The following is a 22,881-nucleotide window of genomic DNA, read 5'->3' on the forward strand; positions in this document are numbered from 1 at the left end:
ACATCTCACACGCAAGCCAGCTGCGGGACATGAAGGGACCATGTGCTGGGTGACAGCCACACTTGGTGTGTGCACCACAGGGCTTCCTGAACCAAGTTAATCCCAAAGGGCCCGTACATAGGAAAGGTACCTCATACAACATTTACATGTCTTGCTTGCACCTAGATTTTATGCCAGCACAGGGCCAGCTAGTGCATGGCATTTGGTATGGCACAGGGGCTGATTAGAGCAGGGGTCCTCAAACTACAGCCCATGGGCCAGATACGGCCCCCCAGGGTCCTCAATCCGTCCCCTGGTATTTACAGACACCCCCCGCCCCGCTGGGGGTTGGGGGGGGAAACCAAGTAGCTGCAGATGACTGCCTGCCACCTCATCTGCGTGCCGGCCCCCTGTTTAAAAAGTTTGAGGATCCCTGAATTAGAGGCTAAGTAATACATACAACACAGAGAGTGTAACACTACTATTGCTGTACAACTAAGAGCTCACCTGTACAGGAGAAATCATCCACACGGACGTATCCCATGACACAGTCACAACGATAGGATCCAGGCAAGTTAACACACACAGTATTGGCATGACAGTAATGCATCTTGGCAGCACACTCATCAATATCTGTGGGAAGAGCCACCAAGGAAAGTTACAGTCAGGCTTAGTAAAATGAATAACATGACACATTAGAAGAAAAGAAAACAAATTCCATTTGCAACTCCAAAGGCAATCTGGTTTAACTCTAGCATTAAAGAACAAGGCAAATTTAGTAGAAAAGTATTCCTTAAAATAGAGTTAAAATTCCTGTATCATAGTAATGGGTTCCTTCCACTGTTCTTCATGAAATCCTAAATTTTTTTAGCTTTGGAAAACTAACACATACATTTGCGTCTTTTCTATGACAATGTTAAAAGACAAAAACTGATGCAGAGTTTTCAAGAGCATAAAATACCATCAAAAGTATTCAACACTGAAAATCCTACCTCTGTCTCACTGGTAACCTAAAGCATGAAGGCATAGTAACTCTACAGCATGATACCAGTTGCAGTGCTAGACAGATATGACATGGTAATGTTTGTCAGGACAACGTAGCAGACTCAATTGCTCAGTTGGTCAGCGAGTATTCCAGCCCTCCAGATTCACCCGAGCTCTCGAGCTCTGGCAATGCCCTGTCCTGCTTCTGCTGCACGAGTTACTGAAGAGGGCTCTGTGACATTTCCCTGTCCCACAGAACCAGAAGATCGAGCCAGTCACCTAGAGCCCTCTTTTTTTTTTTTTTTTTTTAAGCCTGCTTTACATCATGCCAGTGGAAAAAAAAAAGATAACTAAGGAGCAGTAGGAACTTGACCCCATATCTTTGTTTGCTTGAGCAATCTCTACTGCTGCTGCAAACCCAAAATTCAAACTGTTTTCACACTAGTGCATCAAACCTATCATTTACTTGCCTGTTTAAATATCCCAAAGCTCTGTGATATTGTAAACAGTAAAATCTTCCCCCTTCCTTCCTCACAAAACCAGATATTATACTGAGGGTTTCTCTTTATTTTTTTCTCAGTAGGATAGATTTTCTGCTTAGTAGCACAGATTTTACATAAAGTAATTCATGGTTTTCAAAAGATTAATTCTAGTGTTACATATGTCCACACAAAGAAAGATGAATCAGACTCATTCTTTTTTCCTCTCTCTATTACTTTCTCCTTGTTATTGATTGCTCACAGTCAAAGACAGGTATTAATTGACAACAGAGCTGAAGAATTCCCTCAGCCAGTGGGGTACAGATGAGTTGGTCACCCCACCACATCCCTCTGCACAGCCACCTGCAGAGACTAAGCTACAGCCTCCCTTCTCCCTCACCACCCAGTGCTTATGGAGACACAATGGAAGTGCTACAAGGGGGTAGCACCACAACATCAGATTTAACCCCAAAAGGTGGGGGGAGTTAATTGTACATGTGCTGAGATCTCATTTGCCTAAATTCAGGTATTTATTTAACCTTCCTAAACCAAAGCAGCTCCAGTTGCGATACACCCACATTTTCCAGTCTCTGAAAATGAAACACATGCCAGCTATACTCACACTTTCTATACTACAGGCATCTGTCCAGTAGGAGCTACTAGCCAAATTACTTTGTGTTGGCCACCAAACAACTGTCAGTTGGCACAGATTTCTGACTGCTGCTGATCTGGGCTGAATTAGAAATGATGGCCTGGAGGCAAAAGACTTTGTACACCAAGCAAACACCTTGAACTATCTCATCTCCACATTCCTGTTGTTTCTGTTGCAGTGCCACTTGATGAAATGAATTTTAAGAAGTCAGGAGCATCAATAAATGGAAGATAAAAGCCAAGAAAAATCCTCCCACATGTCTTGTTATCACACCATTGAGTGCTAGAGCCACTTGGGAAACACTCAGGTGTTGACGTGTGTTCACACTGTTCTGCTTGCAGCCACTTTTTAATGGGCTTTTGGAGCATAGCTTTGAGGAGTTTTGTTCTTGCATATCTAATAACTTTCTAGCATAAAAGGGAAAGGACCAAAAAAATGTCTGAAAAGAAAGCAAGAATGTCAAAACTGCAACCAAGTCACCTGAAAATTAACCTTATGCACTACCCTCTATCTCCAGCTTCCACACCAAATTCGCTGGACAACACTTCTCTTTCATCCCTGAGAAGGAAGCAAGAGGATTAAAAGTCTTCAAGGTGAAGGGATTTGATTCATTGCAGGCAAGGACCACATGACCGTAACATAAAATAAGAAAATACCCAGAGATAAAAAGAAACTTCACAACCTATATGAAAATATTGCTGTGGCAGAATTTCTCAAAAGGATACTAAGGACTTCAAGTGATGATCTGACTATAAATAGAGGAATTGAGAACAACTGACACTGCGGTGCTGCCAAAGTCCTTTAAGTGCAGGAAGAAAAAAAACTGGGCCTAAACAAAGGAAGCACAAGGAACAAAAGATCCCTCTCTTCAAACTTTGCTCATTTACTTAACTCTCTTCTCAATCTTTCTCAGTGCATTTCCCATAAACTCTTTCAGGATTTCACATTTTCTTTTACCTCTGCAGTATTAGCCTTCTACTAACAGATGCATCTCCTTTACAGAGATTAGTATTAAGAGGTCAAAACTGACAATAGTATTTTCTTATTAAAGCCTGTAGGGCAATGTTAAAGCTGTTGTTCTGGACCACAGTTCTACAAATTCTTGTAAAAGGTTAGGTATTCATCACAAAAAGCTTTGGGTTTTTACTTAATAATGTTAGAGTAAAATCCATAAAGCACACAGTAGTATATATCAGCTCAGTTGTAATGGAACTCAGATTGTGATTCATGTGTATAGATTGCTTGTCGCATTTGAAATATTAGAGCTCATCTTCTAGTGGTCTTTTGAGGTGATAAAAATACATGATTTATGTTTCTCTCCAAACTGGTGAAGTAGTTTGTTTTTCTGTTATAAAGGTATACTTATGGCCTTTAAAATGAGACTTGACACAGCATGATGATCGTTCACATATCACCAGCTTCCATCTACATAAGCTAGCTCTCTGCAACAACGAAGACATTTGGGCTTCGGCTTTTCAGTAAAGACCATTATGTTACAGGGTGGGTTGGTTTGGTACATGACTGCTATTCTACTGACTTCAACTGTTTCCTTCACAGTTAGCAAAATAGGGTTCAAAGCCTATGAAGAGAATCTCTTTACCGCAGTACTCATCTACCATTATAGTTAATCAGTTATCATCGTTACTTCTTACAGTCCTAAACAGTGTTCATGAACTTATGGGGAAATATACAGGTATTATCTTTTATTATTTGTGCCAGTGTGCTCAGCAATGCTGTGAGTACACTGGGACAAAACACAGGCATCCCGGTGGAGCTACCTGCTTCGCACCTGACATGCTTTTTGCTGCACCGCAGGCACTCATCATCTCATACCAACCAACTGAGCAAAACAAGATGGGATGGAAAGACAATACAAATGGGTTCAACCCATGGCCAGTGAAAGAGCTTTTGTCACTGCAAATGTACTTCAGACACTTTACAAACCACTTAACTCTTTCTATGCCTGACTTGGAATCCTATTGATTAATATTTTTAATATTAAAGATGACAATGAGACACCAAATCACAAGTAGAGCATCTTTTTACTGTTTGTCCCCTCCAATAAGTCCCATTAAACCAAATTAATCTCTGCTGTAAAGAGGGCACAGCTCCTGTTAATGAGAATGGGAGGTCTGTCCATTCACCCAAAAGGCAAAATGGTCCTTCTTTTAAAAAAAAAAAAAAAAAAAAACCAAAAAAACCAAAACCTGTTAGTCCTGTAATAGCCAGATGTGAACAGTCTTGAAACAAACCACACATAGCCTCTGGAATTGCAGACCACTGTTTGCATACATTCAATAATAAACCAGTTGGACATTAGCAGTATCATCACCTGTTATTTGGGGCTTCATAATTTAACTACTGGAAGACAGCAACATTCAAATCAAAACAAAGTGAAACAAACTATGAAGTGCTTCAGAGCACCAACAGATGATGTACTTGGAAATCTACTAAGTATCAGAATCAAATGCTCCATTTGCAACTATCCCCCAGTCACTCACTTTCTGGTTGGGGAGCATATCTTCCCAAACTTATTCTAATTTTCAAGCACTCTGTAAGGAAGCAAAGGCAGAAAATCAAAGATAGGGGTGGGAGGGGGGGTGGGTTGTGCAGGCAGTGGAGAAGACAGCTTTGCAGAAATCTCTGACTTCTGATTCATGACTCCCAACTAGAAAACATTATTAATGGGAGTGGTAAATTCCCCTCCCCTCCTTTTATTCAAATTCATACTATACCTTGACTTAAAACTGTATTAAACACTAGTCTAAATAATCTGTGTGTTTAAAAATTTAATATCAACCTCTGTCATTATTTAAATTATATCAACTCCCAACACATGTTCACAAAAGCTGATGGAATTACTATAAACTGTTTCCAAAACAGTGGAACACAATAGTAGTGGAGCATAAATGTGATCTTAAAATTTGTCACCCTATGCTCATGCCAAAATGAACATGCTATTTTCACTTCAGTAACATAGCAGATCCTTGTTTGTTATATTTATTTTTCCTCCAAATCCTCCTTGATGCCATCCTTTCCTGCCCTTATCCCCTTTCCATTGCCAGACTCACTTGACTCTAGCTCTTCTCCACTTTTTCTTTTTTCTTTCTTTTATTTTGTTACACTCCCACTGCCTGTCTTCTTTCTCATATGTCTAACATACCCTAGCCCTGTTTTTACCTTTAGCACAGGGTTGGTTCCTCAAATTGTGCAATACAACCCTCAGGGAGCCATAAAGCATTAGACAGCAGGAGTCAGCAGTTCCCTGTCAGCTGGCAGCAGCTCAGCTTCCCCCAGTTGCCTGAGTAAGAAAAGACTAATTATTGGCTGCAAATATTTAGGCTAGTCTTAAAATGGTTTACCAGCTTGGCCTCCTTCATAGCAATTCATCTCCAAGGCAGTAGTGCCAACACAGGCGACCCTTGCCATTCCTCCAACTTTTAGGGACAGAGCTGCTCCCTAGTCAGTCAGAGGCAGGGAAACAACCCAAAACAAAAGCAGATAAGACAACCGAGAATTTCCCTTTCACTGAGGCTGAGAAACATCACCCTAATATCATTAAGTAACTAACTAGCTAAAAATGACTTCATAACTTAGGGCTGTGTAGCATCACCTGGGAATCCATAAGCAATAAAATAACTATTAATATAATCACATCAGGAATTACTATCACTGACTTTTAGAGCATCATTAAAATGGTGCAGCCTCTTCCTTTGTGCACAGCGTAAAAGTGCTTTGTATTGATACACCTGATTTATGGTCAGGACAAGAGTATCAATATCCCAAATCTTCTGTCAATTTAACTGCCCCTCTAAGGATGACAACTGTATAAATATGAGGTTAAACAAACAAACAAACAAATAAATATTTAAAAACACACACTCACAGGCAAATCACACTTGAACAGTCATACCTTCCAGTGCAGACCAGCCTCAAACTAACGTAACATTCCTGAGAAGGACAAAAATAAAAATGCACATGAAGTTACCTGCCTCTTCTTTATTTCAGTACTGACAAGCTTAAATTCTTTTACCAATCACACTCAAGAGATCAACTGGTCACTCTTGACCAAAGATCACAACATTAGCACTCCTTTGCTACCTGTTTCTCAGCTACATTAGTAGGCAGTCCATCCAGCAGTTATCCAGGAAGTGGTTGCTTCCTGAAATCCGCTCTGGTGAAATTCAGCCTTTAGACATTAAAATACTACCTAAGTATAAGATCAGCTCCCCTCTTTCATCCTTGTTAATCCTTATAATAATACACAAATCATTACTCTACTTTAGGTTACAAATACTTGCCTTAAAAAATTTAAACTAAAAAAATAGAGCTTTTCATAACCTGAGTCTCCAATGACCTGACCAACTCTTCAGAGCCAGGGTATTTCAGCTACAGCCATTTTGGTCATCATTCCTCTAACTATCATAATCCTATCATTTAATCATTTAAAGCACCAGACACTTTAAAGCTTGCTGTCCAGAGTTTCTAGTGTCACTCTAAGTGAGAAGATTTTCCTTTTATTATTCTACTAAATTCTGCTCCTCTCTAAGCAAAACTGAAAATTTGCAGTTTCATTCTCCCTTGTGCTTTCCATCATTACGCTGGCAGTTTACAATGCATTATTAAATGTCTGTGTGGTTGGTTTGGGCGGATGGTCCTCAAAAGCCTTGCGATCTCATAGGATAAAAACAGTTTATTTAAATTGAAATTTTTGTAAAAGATCATTTAAATCAGTTACAAAGCTGCCACTGATGTGTTCGCATTAAAGAAAATGCAAGTAACGTGGTGGTGTTTTTAACAGAGCTGTTTTCTTAACCCTAAGTGTATGACTGCATTCATTTGATAAATACATTAATAGAAAATGTTCACAGACTTATAAATATTACTTTTTTGTAATGTTTGCAGCTACAGCTCTTAGGGATGGTTGATAACTTATTCATAAGGTATCTCTGACAGTTGCAAATAAGTTATTTTAAAAAATATGCAGCCAGAATTCACATGTGATAATGTAGCTTAGAGAACACAGATTAAAAATAATCACAAAAGAGCAGAATGAAACATTTGGGGGAACAGGTTTTGGCTAACAGCAGCAGCTCAGTCATTTCCTCAAACATGCCAAAGCAACTAGCGAAAACAAGTCATTTCTTCTTGTAGAATAGCAGACTCTATGATGTTAGAACTTTACTGAAGTTAAGAAAGATTGTTTTATCCAGGATTATTCAAGCCTTTTAATTTTTTATTTCTAATTATTCTTTGAAAATATACTGATACTTGTATTTAAAATGCACAGCAGCAGAACAGGCTACTAAGCTGCGTGTCTGAGTGAGTATAAAGACTTTTCTTTACAGACGCTGCTTAATTTGCTCTCCCACTAAGTGGCTTACGAGAGGCTATGCAATAAGCAAGCTACTTCTCAGTTTTGGAGTCTGTCTAGCCAGCAGGATTCAGAACTTTTACCCGAGTCAGTGCCACCATCCCTGCTCTCCAGCTACTCTCTGGCCTCTTGGACTCAGTCAAAGCAGCTCAAAGTCTTTGAGGATACTGTGCTATAAGGAATTTGTGGATTCTGAGGAATATTCATTAAATCCTCTCAGGCATGTTACGGCAGAGAGGGTCTTCATCCCCCCCCAGGTATTTTAACGTACTCAGGAATACCAGCAGCTACTTCAAGACAGAATTCTGCATTTCAGGGAAGTGACCTGGTGTCTATCAGAAAAAACACCACTTTTATGTCCTCTTGAGCTGTATTAAGCCCTCTGAACAGTAAAGAGTGAGACGTGACTGCTGCTGATTACGAGGGCACTTCAACTAAAATGGAGTTAATGCCAAATAAGCTGGTGCTGGTCCTGCAGGAGTTGTTGGCTCTCAGAACTCTGCAGAAGCAAGCCTAGAACAGGAGTAGTTGTCCACTCTTTGGCTGATTTCATGGGTTACAGGACAATTGCTGCATCCCTCAGGAACAGCACTACATAGTGAAAGGGATCTGTGCTATCTCTGCCTACAGTCAGAGTAATATTGGCAATATTGCCAAGGACACTGCAATAGGCAAGAGTTAAAAGCAGAGAAAGATAAAAGATAAAGTCAGAGAAAGAATGCAATTCAAATATAATGCATTTTGAAATCTTCTCTCATAAAAATGTGAAATTAGAAATAAGCCCATGTAGCTGTAAAGTCCCATGATGGCATTAGCTTGTTCTTTCATATTACTTTTGTCTTAAAAACAGCTCAATAACTGTTGTCTGTTCTTTTTTATTTTTTTTCAGAGATAGTATGTTCAGTAGTTCACATAATAAATTCATTCATCCATCACCCATACTTATTCAAAGTTAGGAAATAATCATATTTGTAGATGCTACCTTTCTCAGAATACAAGTCTTCTTAAAGCTTCACTCCAAATGTGAATTCTGGAACAAATAAAAATTCCTACACATGCTGTAAGTAAAACGTTGGGGTACCCAAGGTTCATCCTTGTAAGTGTAATAAATGCTTGCATGGGTCTAGCAACATGTGTCCCAATAAAAGAAATACTGCTTAACTTCACCACAGCTACCATGTTCGGAAATTTATCGCAAATGAAACAGTACACAAAACATGAAAAGCCACTGGCTCTTTCCATCCTGCAGCAGGCAACAGACCAAAAAAATGATGACATACCTCCCCCTAGGCATCTTTCATATCTTTCCCTAAAGCAGGAGATGTTTTGGGAATCTCCAAGCTGTTGAAAAGACAGTGAAAAAACGAGACATCACAAGGCATATGTGGGATAAGTGCTTGCCACCAAAGATGATTTGATAAGCCAAACTATAAATTGTGAGCTATACTGTCACAGTCTGTCAGCACAGCACATCTTCAGGCAACTGCAAGCCTTAAAGTTTGGAATCAGCAATTTGACACTGCTCTCCATTACTCCCTTGCTAAAACCCCGAGTATGATGACAAGGGTCTGATCTGCACCATGCTCCTCCAATGAATCCATACAGATCAACAGAAAAGTAGATAACTGTAAAGTCTGTCCCCTTACATAAACGCTGTTCATCAATGCAGTACAATTTGCTCATCTGGGACAGAGAGGGAGTTAACCCCTTTCTCCTGGCTAGAACCCATGACAGAAACCTCAACAAATTACTACAGGGACAGGAGTAGGATGTTACATGTAATAAATCTAACCGGACTCCTCTCCTTTAATATTTAGTACCGCTTTCACCCATTTTTCTTCTTCAAAAGCTATTAATGCACAAGAATTCATTCTCAATCTAACTACTTCATGCTTGGCTATAAGAGTTGCCATTACACAAGTCTACAACAAATAAAAGGTTATGCTACTACTGCTCCCAAATATATTACAGCCCATTAGAAAACAAAGCAATATAATCACCTCATTCTTACAAAAATAGCTCTGTTCCCCAGAAAGATTGCCTCTAGTTTACTGATTACATAAAAGTACTCCCAAAGCCCTGCTTGCTTTGGCTTTGATTTCACTTATGAAAGAAACCTCCCTTTGGATCTCAGTAAGCACTGATGAAATAAATACTGCTGTTGGAAAAAGAATGTCAGATTTCTGCAACAGATTCACCTCCTTATTTATCATGATTTTTTTAATCTCTCTAAACATCCTTAGAGATACCAGTGGATGCTTATATGGGGGGAAGAGGGGAAGGGAAGAGGTGAGGGGAGCACTGTTTTTCTCTAATCTTCCATTCACCTACATTAGCCAAGCAATATGATATGTTGAAATAACTTTACCCATTTTCATTCAGCTAATACCTTACTTTTTCAACCCCTTCTATCTGATTTTACTAATGGCTAAGGGTGAACAATGGATTACTGTATCAAAATGAACAATTCTTTCTTCATGCCACTATACTGACAGCAATTACACTAAATACCTGGTTCCATCAGCACTCGTTTTACACCATCATCCACAATTTTTGCTTTACTCTTCTATTTTTATCCCTGATACTCCTACCCAGTTTGCTTCCTTCTATGTTCGGCGATATTGACTGGCTTACTCTTTCAAAACCACACAGATGCTATCTCCGAATGATAAATTGTAGAAGGCTACCCATATAATTGATCTAGAATCCCTGTGCCCACGGCAACCTTTTACTGTGGCATTTTGAAGGACATTGTATCTTTCTGAAAAATTAAATGCTGATGAAAACTGTATGGTTTTGGGGTGGAGTGTGTGTGGGGGTGATCTTTACCATGTCTAAAGAAACCTATAGTCCAGGGGTCCTCAAACTTTTTAACCAGGGGGCCGGCGTGCGGATGAAGTGGCACGCAGTCATCTGCGGCTGCTTGGTTTCCCCCCTCAACACCCAGTAGGGAGGCGGGGGGGGGCGGGGGGGGGGGGGTGTTCTCTAAATACCGGGGGCCAGACCAAGGACCCTGGGGGGCCGGTATCTGGCCCACAGGCCATAGTTTGAGGACCCCTGCTATAGTCCCTCAAAAATGACTGGTCTTGCATTTTATAATGACTTTTAATATATATACTTTTATAATAAATGAAACACGTAATACATTAGTAGCAAAAAATCATACAAAATTAATACTCCACCATTTTCACACTAATTTGTTCACTCAATGACCATTTGTGCAGTGCAAAGCAGTACACAGGTAATGGAAAAATATTGTCCCATGTTGGTAAACACTCACTGTGCTCCATCTTCTCTTTTTATGACCTTCACACTACTATTTGCATTTTCCAAAATATTCTCTCTTAACATCTTTTTGACCATTCATTATTCATCTGTTTCCATCACATCTTGTTCCTCTATCCAACTCAGCTGAAAAATCCTTGTGGAAACACTGAACTTAAAGTGGAAGGCTTATCACCATTGTCAAGTTGGCAACTATGCTTCTGCAATGCCACACAAGCCAAACCAGGTGGTTTCACATGAGAGAGGCTTTATTGACTTTATTTTTATGGGTCCAGACTATGCCCTGTTAATCAGGTTCCACAGAGCATTAGAGACAAATACCTTATTCAGATAAGAAAATTACAGATCACTGTGTAATAGCTCCTTTCCTAGTATCCCTCTAAGTCATCCTAAACACCCTTCTTTGTTCTATATCCTTGCTACACAATATAGTCTTATTGTTTGTGCCTTTTTTGATTTAATCTATTATGCAAAAATAAATAAAAAAGCAAACATCAGCAGAATAAAACTGCCTAATTTTAGATATTACAAATATTTTTTTCCTATAAAACTAACCTTAATTGACATAACTGAAAAGTGCAAGATGCATTTCTCATCCAAGCAAATATGGCAATAAGTTGTGATTTATAGCACTAGTTACTGAAAGAGGCATTTCTGGTTTGGAGACTGCAACAATATTTCGTTCCTTAGGCATAACCTGAGGTGAGCTAAACAAAAGGTACAGTATAAAGGGGTGGGGGGAGAATCCAGTGGATGATTATAAAAATATTCCTTACCTCAAACCCTAACTGCTGCCTCCACACTTAGTGTGAAATTTTATTTTAATTGCTTTGCTTTTGGCTAGGAAATTGAACTGGTGAGATAATGCTCTCCCCTTTGATAACGCAGTCAAAGTTTAGCTGTAGTTAAAAAAAAAATTGAACTGGGACACTCAGGTCCTTACTATTTCATTTCTAGCAACTCTGCATCCAAACTACTATGACCACTGTCATGAAAGTGAGTCAGTGTCGTCTTTACTTACATTTCCTTTACCAGCTACTGAGGAATTCATTCACACAGATTCTCTCAAGTTCCACCAAGAAAAGTGGTCAAAGCGCAAAGAAAGGAAGGAGCAGAAAAATGCTGGCTCAATCCTCTCAGGCTATGAAATCCAACTGCAAGCATGCCTGTTGTGTGGCTGAGGTTTTAATGGAAGATCTTGAATAGGCACGTGCCCTCCTGCAAAGAACCTTGCTGCAAGCAAGCTTTTGGAGACTCTTCCAGAAACAGGATTTCATTTTGCAGTGCACAGCACCCTGACCTTTGGGAGTGGAGGTCAGGAACAGAGGCATAATGTTGTTCTTCATAAAACTGAATTCCTATTTTATTACCAGAACCATTATGTACATTTCAGAGGGTATTATCAGCACTAAGTCCCAGTTCTAGCATGACCAAGACAGGCTTTTACCAACTATAAGCAGTTCTCTCAAAACCCAGCAAAATTCTCTGTGAAATACAGGACTGTACAAGCAGGGCAGTGGCAGAAGCATACATCAGGTTGAAGTCAAGAGAAAAACACTGTGTGTTCAACAGGCTTTGAACCAACCTACTGAATAGTGTGTGCACACATGTGCATGTGTGCGTATACACTTATTTGCACACTGCAGAGGGAGATGAATCAACAAAGATGGAGTCTTACCTAAAAGCAAAATAGTAACTCTCTTATTTGAATATGTTGGGCTTCCATGGCAATGTTTTGGTAGCAGGGGGGCTACAGGGGTGGCTCCTCTGAGAAGATGCCAGAAGCTGCCCCCATGTCCAACACAGCCAATGTCAGTTGGCTCCAAGACGGACCCACCACTGGCCAAGGGCAAGCCCACCAGCAACACTGGTAGTGCCTCTGGCAGAGTGTATTTAAGAAAGGGTTAAAAATGCTGTGCCACAGCAGCTGGGAGGTAGGAGTGAGACTATGTGAGAGCAACTCCCCCGCCGCCCCCCAGGCCGGTGCAGCAGGAGCAGGAGGGCTCCAGGCGCCGCAGCAGAGGTTCCCGGCAGCCCATGGGAAGCCCCCGGCGGGGCAGGCTGTGCCCCCAGCCCACGGAGGGTATCGGGGGGGCAGAGCCCCACGCCGGGGCAGGGGGTGCCCGACGGGGCTGTGACCCCCTGGGCAGCCCAGGCTGGGGAAGGGTCGCTGGCAGGACCTGTGCCCATCATGTTGGGGCAGGTCTTCTGGCAGGACCTGTGGGGGACACACACTGGTGCAGTCTGTTCCAGAAGGATGGCACCCCCTGGGAGGGACCCACACTGGAACAGTGTGTGAAGGGCTGCACCCCATGGGAAGGACTCATGTTGGAGAAGCTCATGAAGGACTGTCTCTCGTGGAAGGGACTCAGTGCTGGAGCACAGGAATAGGGCGAGGAGGAAGAAGCAGCAGGGACAACTTGTTATGAACTAACTCCCATTCCACATCCCCTTGCGCTGCTCAGCCAGAGGAGGTAGAGAAAATCATGAGTCAAGTTGAGCTCTGGAAGAAGGGAGGGATGGGGGGAAGGTGTTAGATTTGTTGTCATTAGTTGTCATTATCCTACTCGTATATGATTGGCGATAAATTAAACAAATATCCTTAAGCTGAGTCTGTTTTGCCCATCGTGGTACCTGGGAGTGATCTCCCTGTCCTTATCTCAACCCACAAGCTTTTCACTGTTATTTCTCCTCCTATCTTGTTGAGGAGGGGGAGTGATAGAGCAGCTTGTGGGCACCTGGCAGCTAGCCAGGGTCAAACCCTCTTCATTTACTTACCATTTTAAACTAAGAATTTTACTTCCTTTAGCCTGTGAAAAAGTAATCAAGCAATTATATCCCCATGTTTGGTATCTCTTAAGTACAAAGAATGAAGAATCAGAAACCCATTTAAGATGGAAAGGCAAAATCAAGATTTTTCATATTTCCACTCTAAGTCGTATAAGAATGACGCTAATAACAGTAATTTTAACAGCTGATAAGTGTAATTTTAATTAGTTAGGCATTGTTTTTCATTAAGGTGAGTGATGTACTGAAACCCTATTGAGTCATAAACCCATCATTTAACATAACTGCCAGCCTTTTTGAGGCAATTCACTTGACATTCTATTAAATCAAAGGAAAGGTGTGACTATGCTATCTAGACTGCATCTGTATTTCTGAGTATAATAAATGTCAAGGAAAAATTAGTTGAGCACAATAACAAGATTGGTACACAGAGCACATGCTGTTCTCTCACAAAACATCGATAGTCAAGATAATAAAAATGTGGTCATAGTTAAAAAAATATTCAAGATAAAAAAAGTCATCCACCTTCTTCCAGTAAAGAACAGCTTCTCGTCCTCCTGTAGCACATTCATGAACCCAAATATAAATAAATGAAATGATCTATTGATACAATAGACTGATCAATCCTATGACCTAATTAAGATTTTTATATATATATATATAAATAAATTTCTCCTTACCAATCAGTTTCTATTTACCTTAGAGTTTTTCAGAAATCTTAACAACTTTGTTTCTTAGTTCTACCTTCTCACTATCTTGGCAGCCCTAAAATACATCTTTGGTCTAGTCCACAATCCTGAATTCACAAAAAGCTGCTCTCTGACTGTTCATGCACATATTTGAGGACAGTTATGTTCATTCTATCCCTTCAACCAAACTACATATCTAACTTCTGGTCTTGCCTCATAAATCATTTCCTACAACCCCTTCATCATTTTTACAGTCCTTTCTGAATAGCTTTCTATTTATTAATTTTAAATTATCTAACTGCACATGCCATTTGCCTCAATGCGTCACATGCTCTGAACTCTGGTTTGGAATCTTCACAAAGATTTGGAAGGGTAAAATCATATGCTGCTTTGACCTTGGAAAATCATCCCAGAACAAGATTCTGTTAAAACAGTTTTAGAAAAAGCATGAAGGAAAAAAATTATACAGGAAGAGTGAAATTATTTTGGGGTTTACACAGTGGCATAAAAACCTCGTAACCAAAACAAGAGTGATAGGAATCTCTTATAAATATACTTACATTGTATGTAACATGCACTGACTCTAGATTCAGCAAATCTTCTTGTTATTTTCCAACTAGGTACCAGGTTCTCGTACTCCGATAAATTCCCCATAAATCCACTATTACTTAAAATACCAGGAAGACACATCATCCCAAGGATGATGGGTAGAGGATATTCTCTTTGACTCAAGGACAAGACTTAGCTCACAAGGTTCACTAGAATGTCTGCACACCACATCTTCAGCTGATAAAAAAACCAAATAGAGGGCATAGTACTATTTAAAAAAATGGTGTACATACACATATTCACATATACATGAATGAGAACAATCCTATACTCCCCCAGGCAGATGCAGGAGAAGCTATGTTCCCTGTGCATGCTGTGTGTTCATCTTAAATAAAGGCATTCTTTTACACTTTAAAACTTTGACGTCTCTATCTGGGCATCCTAAGCACACACACAATTAAAAGGACATCGCATATGGCAATTTATTGAGGAATCAGTTACGGAAGATAAACACTAACAGGAAGCAGATAAAATGCAAAAGCATCCATCTTCATTAAGTCACAGGAAGTTTTAATTTAATACTTGGCTAGTGAATACTAAGCACAGATAGGGTATTATTACACATATGCTAAAATTCATATTTGGTTCTATGTCAGTAAATTAATTTGTTACAGTATCATATCTTAAAATGTCTGACTAGCCATGTTGTTGATAGAATAATAATAAAATATTGGAATAATAATTCTACTGGCAGGTGAACAGCCTGTTTCTGAAATGACCAAAGTGAATCATATTTCTAACCAGATTTCCCTTAGGTATAGCCAACTTACTATTACCTTGAAAACATAAATTATTCCTCTATTCCCAGCATCTCTCAATTGCTGCTCCTGTGTTTTTTGGTTGTTTTTCTTTTTTCCTTTAGTTCTCTTGCTGTTTTCTCTGATGGGAAAACTGTTCCTATTTCTCAGTACAAATCTCACCGGTATTTTTGCAGTGTTGCAATTTATGAATCTTACCTGCCATTTTACCTACTGTCCGTGTAAATAAATACTGATAGTTGATGTCTTACAACCAACCCAAAAGGCCTAGACACCTTGAAGGCATAAAGGAATTGTTTTAACAATAGCTACTGATGCAAGCTGATGTACAATATAAAGAAACATGTACTATGGCTTAAAACTATAGTCTGACTGCTAGGCTTCTGAATTAGCTGAATTCTCCAGCCTCTGGCATCTTCAATCCAGTTGACTAGACTACCCATCCAACTATAGATATCAACACGGCATTGTGTCTGGACAGCTATCCTCTACAGTGTATTATACAGAAAAAGCAAAGTCATGATGTCCACAGTCTGGGGGTTGATGTCTTAGTTAAACTATTAAACATAAAATCATCTCATTGCATCATTAGAGAGAAAAATTACACAATTCAAAGATTATTTGGTTCTCTGCTATAAGTAGAGATAATAACAAACCCACAGGAGTCAACAGCCAGATTCCCACAACAAATGAGCTGTCAGTTTGACTGGCGTTGTTTCCTAGGTCGACCACCACAGCGCACAGACACAGGATCACATGCCACTTCAATACTTTTCAGCCTTGCAAACTCTAACAAAAGCTTTTGGGCAAAGGGATTCTATAATTCACACAGTAGAGGCCCTCCTAGATTTGGATTTGTCAGGGCACTTACACTACCAGACGTGTGATGATGGGCTGGATCCAAACTCAGTGGGTTTCACCAGCAGAATCTGGGTGTGATGTTTGGTTCGGCCTGAAGGGAGAGGAGGAATGTGGCCATACCTGCCCTTTCTCATTCCTCACCCCACCAGCCATGTCCTTATTTTCCCAGCATTGAAGAGTACTGGGGCCACAATGGCAAGAAGCTATGCTCCATTGGATTCCTTTGGAAACCAACTATCAGGAACAGCCCAAGTCAACATGGTGACTCAAACAATTCAGGATAAAGTAAGACTAACTCTTTCCAAATTTGACAGAAAGAAAAGGTAACAACCTACACATGATCATATCACTTCAGAAATCAGTTTGTAAGTGTTCCCTGATTTCTGACAGCAGTCTAGCCTATCAACATGGATTGTAAAAGCAGATTTTAAAATCCATCTGTCATTGTCCCTCTGTCTCAAACCTAGAGCTCAACGACATGAAATCTTTCAGAGGAAGTGACAACTTCTGAAAGTGCATCAACAAATGGTTTTTACACTATGAAACTATTTCACATGCAATAAACAGTCCTTTGGTAAAGTGTATTTGCCTCAGTGTTCAAATGCCATTATTCCCTTAAGACTGAAAGAATAAAACCTGCTCATTTTATAGAAAAAGAGGGAGGTGAAGGCTTAAAAAAAAATTCAACACATATTCATTGCTGTTATTGCTTTTTCTCATTGGTAAAGGCAGGTGAGGGGGCAGGGATTTTTCTTCTTCACAGCTGGCAAGTTCTCACAATTTTGAGATGATAGCTGTTTGTGTTTAAAATGCAGATTTACTCTTGGATCTTCATCAGACTGCAATTTTTTGAAATAAATGCCACTACTCACATATTACAGTCACGCTTACAGCAAGGCAGTAGCAATATCTCACTTTATTTCTCCAACTGTGTATTTCCATAGCTTCTTTTCAGGGGTTCTAAGGTTCACAGTATACTGTAGCATGTGTTATTACAGCTGTGGCAAGTAAGTGTGAATGATCTTTATACTAGGCCTATTTCTTCTTACCAGCCAGTTATGCCAAAAGTACCCATTAAAAAAAATAAAATGTGTACAGACTAAATACAGGCACAATGAAAAAGTATTACATTTATTCCCTAACAACCTGATACCCCCAGTTTTCTGTTCAGAACAGAGAGATTGCTAGACATTTTCAGACTCCTAAATATTTTACAGAGCTTTCCAAAGACCACAGGCACAACCTGGCATTTCTCCCTGAGGAATGGAAGCAGACAAATTTTGTACAAGAACAAGCAGGGGATAAATATCGACTGTCTGCATGGGGAATGCAGAATAGGCAGCTCTTCAGGAACGCAGGGTTCACAGAACCTGAATTACTCTCTCACAAATCAAAAAGAGCAAAGTCCAGTACTAGAAATTATTTATCAGGGGTTTGGGAGGTACTTAGCAGAGATGAATGACTTATTTTGACTTTTAGTAAATGGGTCACATGTCAAAAATACAGTTTCAGCTTACCAGAAAGCATTCATGAATTTAGAACAAATTAATAAAGCAGAGCTCAGTTATATAAATAAAACACCTTTTGGAAAGCGTGACATTTCTGAAATCACACCTTTCAAGCCTTGCAAGGGAACAAGTGCCACACACAGAAGAGGATGTGAAGAGGTTTGAACAAGGGTCTCTCCCACCAGCAGACCATCCAACCCACAGTTTGGAGAAGCATAAATAGAGGCAATATCAAGTGGCCTTCCTGTTTGGGGTGGTAAGTTTACTCTCTTGGGAATATTTTTGTTGTTCTTTTACAACACTCCACAAACATTTGCAACTTTTCATCCCATTTCTATACATTTCTTAACACCTTAATTACTCTATAAACAGCTGAAACTCTTGGTACTGATTCTATAGAGTAACTGTAAGAGTAATAACTTCAACTAATGTCTTTGAAATGGGTACCAGAAAAAGGTAATGCCTATGCAAATCTAAGGAGCCAGGATGGGTTTTATACAAGTAAAAAAAAATTATTCAAATACTCAAAAATTTTTGTAACCGCTATTACTAGAATTGGGAGTTTGGGCTTCTCGTGACACCAGATTAGAAGCTTTTAAAAGCACACTTTATTCAGGTCACCTTTTAATTATTATTCCTCTCCCAAGAGAAGATTTTTTTTTTTTTTGAGCCCACAGGATCCCCCAGCATTCTAGTCTCTGTGGTCCATCTATCTTGGGCATTACATTGTTTGCTACATCAGCAGGTGTTTTTACTAATTTTGACAATGATTTCTCTTGACGACAATCTTGTATGCATTTTGAATTGTCCCTTACTTCCCTTCAACCTGAACCTGTCTGCAAAAATAATCATGCTCCTATATTCCTCTTTCTAGTCCAATCCACAGATACAAACATTGCTTTAAAATGTAAGACGTTCTATAAATCTAATGCCTAAAATGTGACTGTTTAATTTCCCTTGAGTAGGGCAATTTCTGCAACCAGGCATTTCTCTTGAACACTTACTTTGTTATGGATTTCATTTAGAAATATGTTTTCCAACAGAAGTGATTGAATTGTATCCACAATAAAATTTTTTCACTAGTTATAATAATTATACAGAAAAAAAATTTCTGCTTATAACAGTGCATCAAGTAAGTCTGTATACCATTTGTTCTCACTTTACCTGTAACCTCATTTGTAATTATGTGGTTTAGTAGTAAAAATTATGCCTACTATCCAAATAATGTTTTCCTTTAAAACTACAGGTGGTCCAAACAAAGAGGTTCTTCTGAATGTTGAAATTTTTGAAATTCATAATAATAGAATCATAGAATGGTTTGGATTGGAAGGGACCTTAAAGATCACCTAGTCCAACCCCTCTGCCAGGGGCAGGGACGCCTTCCACCAGCCCAGGCTGCTCCCAGCCCCGTCGTCCAGCCTGGCCCTGAGCACTGCCAGGGATGGGGCACCCACAGCTGCTCTGGGCAGCCTCTGCCGGCCCCTCGCCACCCTCACAGGGAAGAATTTCTTCCTTGTATCTGATCTAATTCTACTCTCATTCAGTTTAAAGCCACTGCCCTTTGTCCTGTCATTACAAGCCCTAACTAAAAAGCCTGTCCTCATCTTTCTTATAAGCCCCCGTTAAGTACTGGCAGGCTGCTGTAAAATCTCCCCGGAGCTTCTCTTCTCCGGGATGAACAACCCCGACTCTCTCAGCCTGTCCTCACAGGAGAGGTGCTCCAGCCGCTGACCACCTTCATGGCCTCTTCTGGACTCGCTCTAACACATCCATGTCCTTCTTATAGACTGGGGGCCCCAGAGCTGAACACAGCACTACAGGTGGGGTCTCACAAGTAAGTGTCATAAAATAAAGAGAATGACGAATTACAGATTTTCTTATTCTGATACAGATTTGATGAAAAGCTAGCTCTGTGTAGCCCCAAATCTGGGCAAACATTCCATTTTCTCACAAGAATAGTGGCACGCAGACAGGAGCATATTCAGCATATCGCAAGAACCAGGAGATGAAAATACAAGTTCACTAGTAGATTTTTTTAATGAAACCTATAAACTAACGGGAACTAAAGTTTTCCCATTATATCAGTTAGTTTCACAAACCTTTACTTGAAAACTTTGTTCTTTGTGCATCCCAGATCATCAGTACTAAAGCAAAAATAACACTGGATAATACTAAACATAAGACCTGCATTCCAAGAAAGGAGAAGTGATAAACACATATTCATTTGATTTTGACACTGGATACAGCAGACTTCGGAAGAGGCAGTAATCAAGGGCATGGAGGTGGACTGGAAGTGGGACAAAAAGAAATATATTCTCATTACTAGTAGACCACCTGAGAGAAGTAATGTGTTTTCTTAGTAAGACAGCTGACTACTTAGACAAGGGCAATGTAGCGCAGCTAATACATCTAAATTCAAATTGAGTATCTGATAGTGTCCTACAAGAAATTATTATTTAAAAGGCAGACAATGAGGAATAACATAATACACCATATTATGGATAGAAAACTGTCTATGGGAGGCGCTACAAAAGTCTATACTGGAACAAGCTGTTCTCAAGATGGAGAAATGTTATTAACAGTATTTCTCAGGAACCACTCTTGGGATTGATCCTGCTTAATATAATCACAAGTAACCTTGATTCAAGGACTAGATTATGAAACACAAAGATGACACAGCCATCAGCACAGAAGAGGACAAGATCATCACAAAGGATGAACACGATGACCTTGTGAGTTAGAAAACTGAGTGGGATGAAATTTAAAAGCAAGAAGTGCAACATCATGACAAGGATTTCTACTTTAAACTGGAAGTGCATCAGTTGTAAGAAATGGAGGAGAAGAAAGCTGGTTGACAGAATGATTATAAGGTATAAATGTGTTGCAACTGAAAACGGGTTTAATATATTTATGGTGTAAGTAAGACGTTTTCAGTCAACTCAGAGGAGGACTAGTCAGATCTCGTATGAAAAAGCGTGGAGATTCCTGATCACATATTTTCAAAACAAAACCTGTAAATGTGTCCATAAAAGGGTTTCTAAGGGGATCACAAGAACAGAAAAATAACCTTCAAGAAAAGAAGCAAGGAAATCATGGCCCTTTCAGCCTATAGGTACACAACGACTGAGAATACCTCTAATTATACTTTTTTATTATTACGTATAAGCTTACTACACTTAGGTTTTTCTTCATGGCTAGCTCCATATTTAATACCGACAGAAAGCAAAGCTATTAAATAGCCACATGGAAGTTAAGTCTAATCCACCAGGGCACAGAACACCTCAGACAGGACCCAGCAGCGCCTGACAACCCTGTCACGGACCGCATACTGAGCCAGGATCTAGCTTTTACTCTTGGTCTACCTGCCAACTATTGTGCAATCAAAAAACGTACACCTGCAGACTGTGGTCTGAAGCTGGCTCCAAATGGGAGCAAGGGAGGAGAGAGCACCAATTAAGCAAGCAACAAACAATCATTCACACATGCATAGTAACAATAAGCATCTCACAGCAGCTGAAGAGTTACTGAGCCAAAATGGGAACCCCTCACATTTATATGATTTTTTATTGAGTCAATATTCCTGTAAGCAACAGCTTGGATCATGCGATGCAACAAAACCCTTTCACATAGAAACATACACCCCCCTCTATGGCTAATATGAGATTTGCCTTAGTAACCTGTTCACCCATCAAGTGTCACCTCTTTGGCTAATGGTTTAGATCGAAGGAAAGAACACACCTCATAATGTACATAACCAACTGTGTAATGCTGCTCAGTGGGGAAATATCCCTCCTGTAACACTGCAGTGATTACCTTATGCCTTGAAGCATGAGAGCTGACGATCTTTATCTTACCTTTCATAACTACAAATGCTACCATTGGTCATAAAATTATCCAAGCACTTCAAAAATTCAGCCACAATATTTGATTCGATGACCCTCTACACTAGGGACTAACACAAGCTCACTAAGCATTCAATGTCTGGCAAATCATTTGTTTTAAATTACACTTTTATTTTCATATTGCAGAACAGGATTAGAATAACCTTCTGAATAAGTTTCAATAGAGCCTTCATAAAAAATTGTGAGCAGCTAAATCAAACCTTGCTTAAGGGCTTGACTGTGACTTCAACTTATGCTATATGTCATAATAAATCCACTTCTGCAGAAGACGCCAACACCTTCCCACCTAGAGCAGATGGACTAGCTATGTGGTGAATGTGCAGAGACAATATCCCACTTCCCAAGCTTTCCACATATGAGCCAGCATAACCCTCGCAATTTGCTGCAGGTGTGTCACCACGTCCCTGCTGCTTGCAAAACGCTGCAATACAGGAACAAGGTCTCAGGGAGAGAGAGGTTCCTGGGCCACACCACCTTCCATGATAATCCTTAGCTATTCAGTTTAAGCAGCACTTCTTTTTCAGACAGGTACCAAAGGTACCAAAAAGGTACAGTTTAGCCTTAAGTCCTTTCATTTTAATTCCATTACCTTGGATGCTTAGGTGTGAATACCACCAATATCTTCATTTTCAAAAGAAATCCCCACATCTTATTCTTTGTTTATTAAGACACAATACTAACCAAGACTCTTGTCTGAAGAAAACACTTTTTAAAAAAATCACCAAAAAAAGAACAAAAACTTTTTTTTTTCCAGGCAGCTCAGAAGATAAAAAGAAAAAACCAGACTCGGTTATTAAAGAGCAAATAGCTCACTTGTCCTCCTACCCACCCTCTCCCCACACACACACACACACAGCACACGTGCACGCAGGCTGTTGCTCTGGTTTACATCCCAGAATTTAACAAGGGAAAAAGGACAGATTGCAAACAAAATTAAAGCAAGTATTCTCAACAACAAAATCACATGTCTGAAAATTCATTTCTCAGTGAGATTATGTAAGCGAAGCCAGCTTG

General features: G+C 39.8%; 1 protein-coding gene across 4 annotated transcripts in view; it reads right to left on the reverse strand.

Moving 5' to 3' along the window:
• Nucleotides 1–22,881, reverse strand: part of NELL1 (neural EGFL like 1) — a 292,018-nt gene that overhangs the window by 151,599 nt on the left and 117,538 nt on the right. For all 4 annotated transcript variants that reach the window (XM_055814653.1, XM_055814651.1, XM_055814652.1 and 1 more), the window contains exon 13: nucleotides 487–612. In XM_055814653.1, coding sequence (XP_055670628.1) covers nucleotides 487–612 — 126 coding nt within the window. The remainder of the gene's footprint in view (nucleotides 1–486; nucleotides 613–22,881) is intronic.

This window comes from Falco peregrinus, chromosome 9 (genome assembly GCF_023634155.1).
Source record: "Falco peregrinus isolate bFalPer1 chromosome 9, bFalPer1.pri, whole genome shotgun sequence".
Lineage (NCBI taxonomy): Eukaryota > Metazoa > Chordata > Aves > Falconiformes > Falconidae > Falco > Falco peregrinus.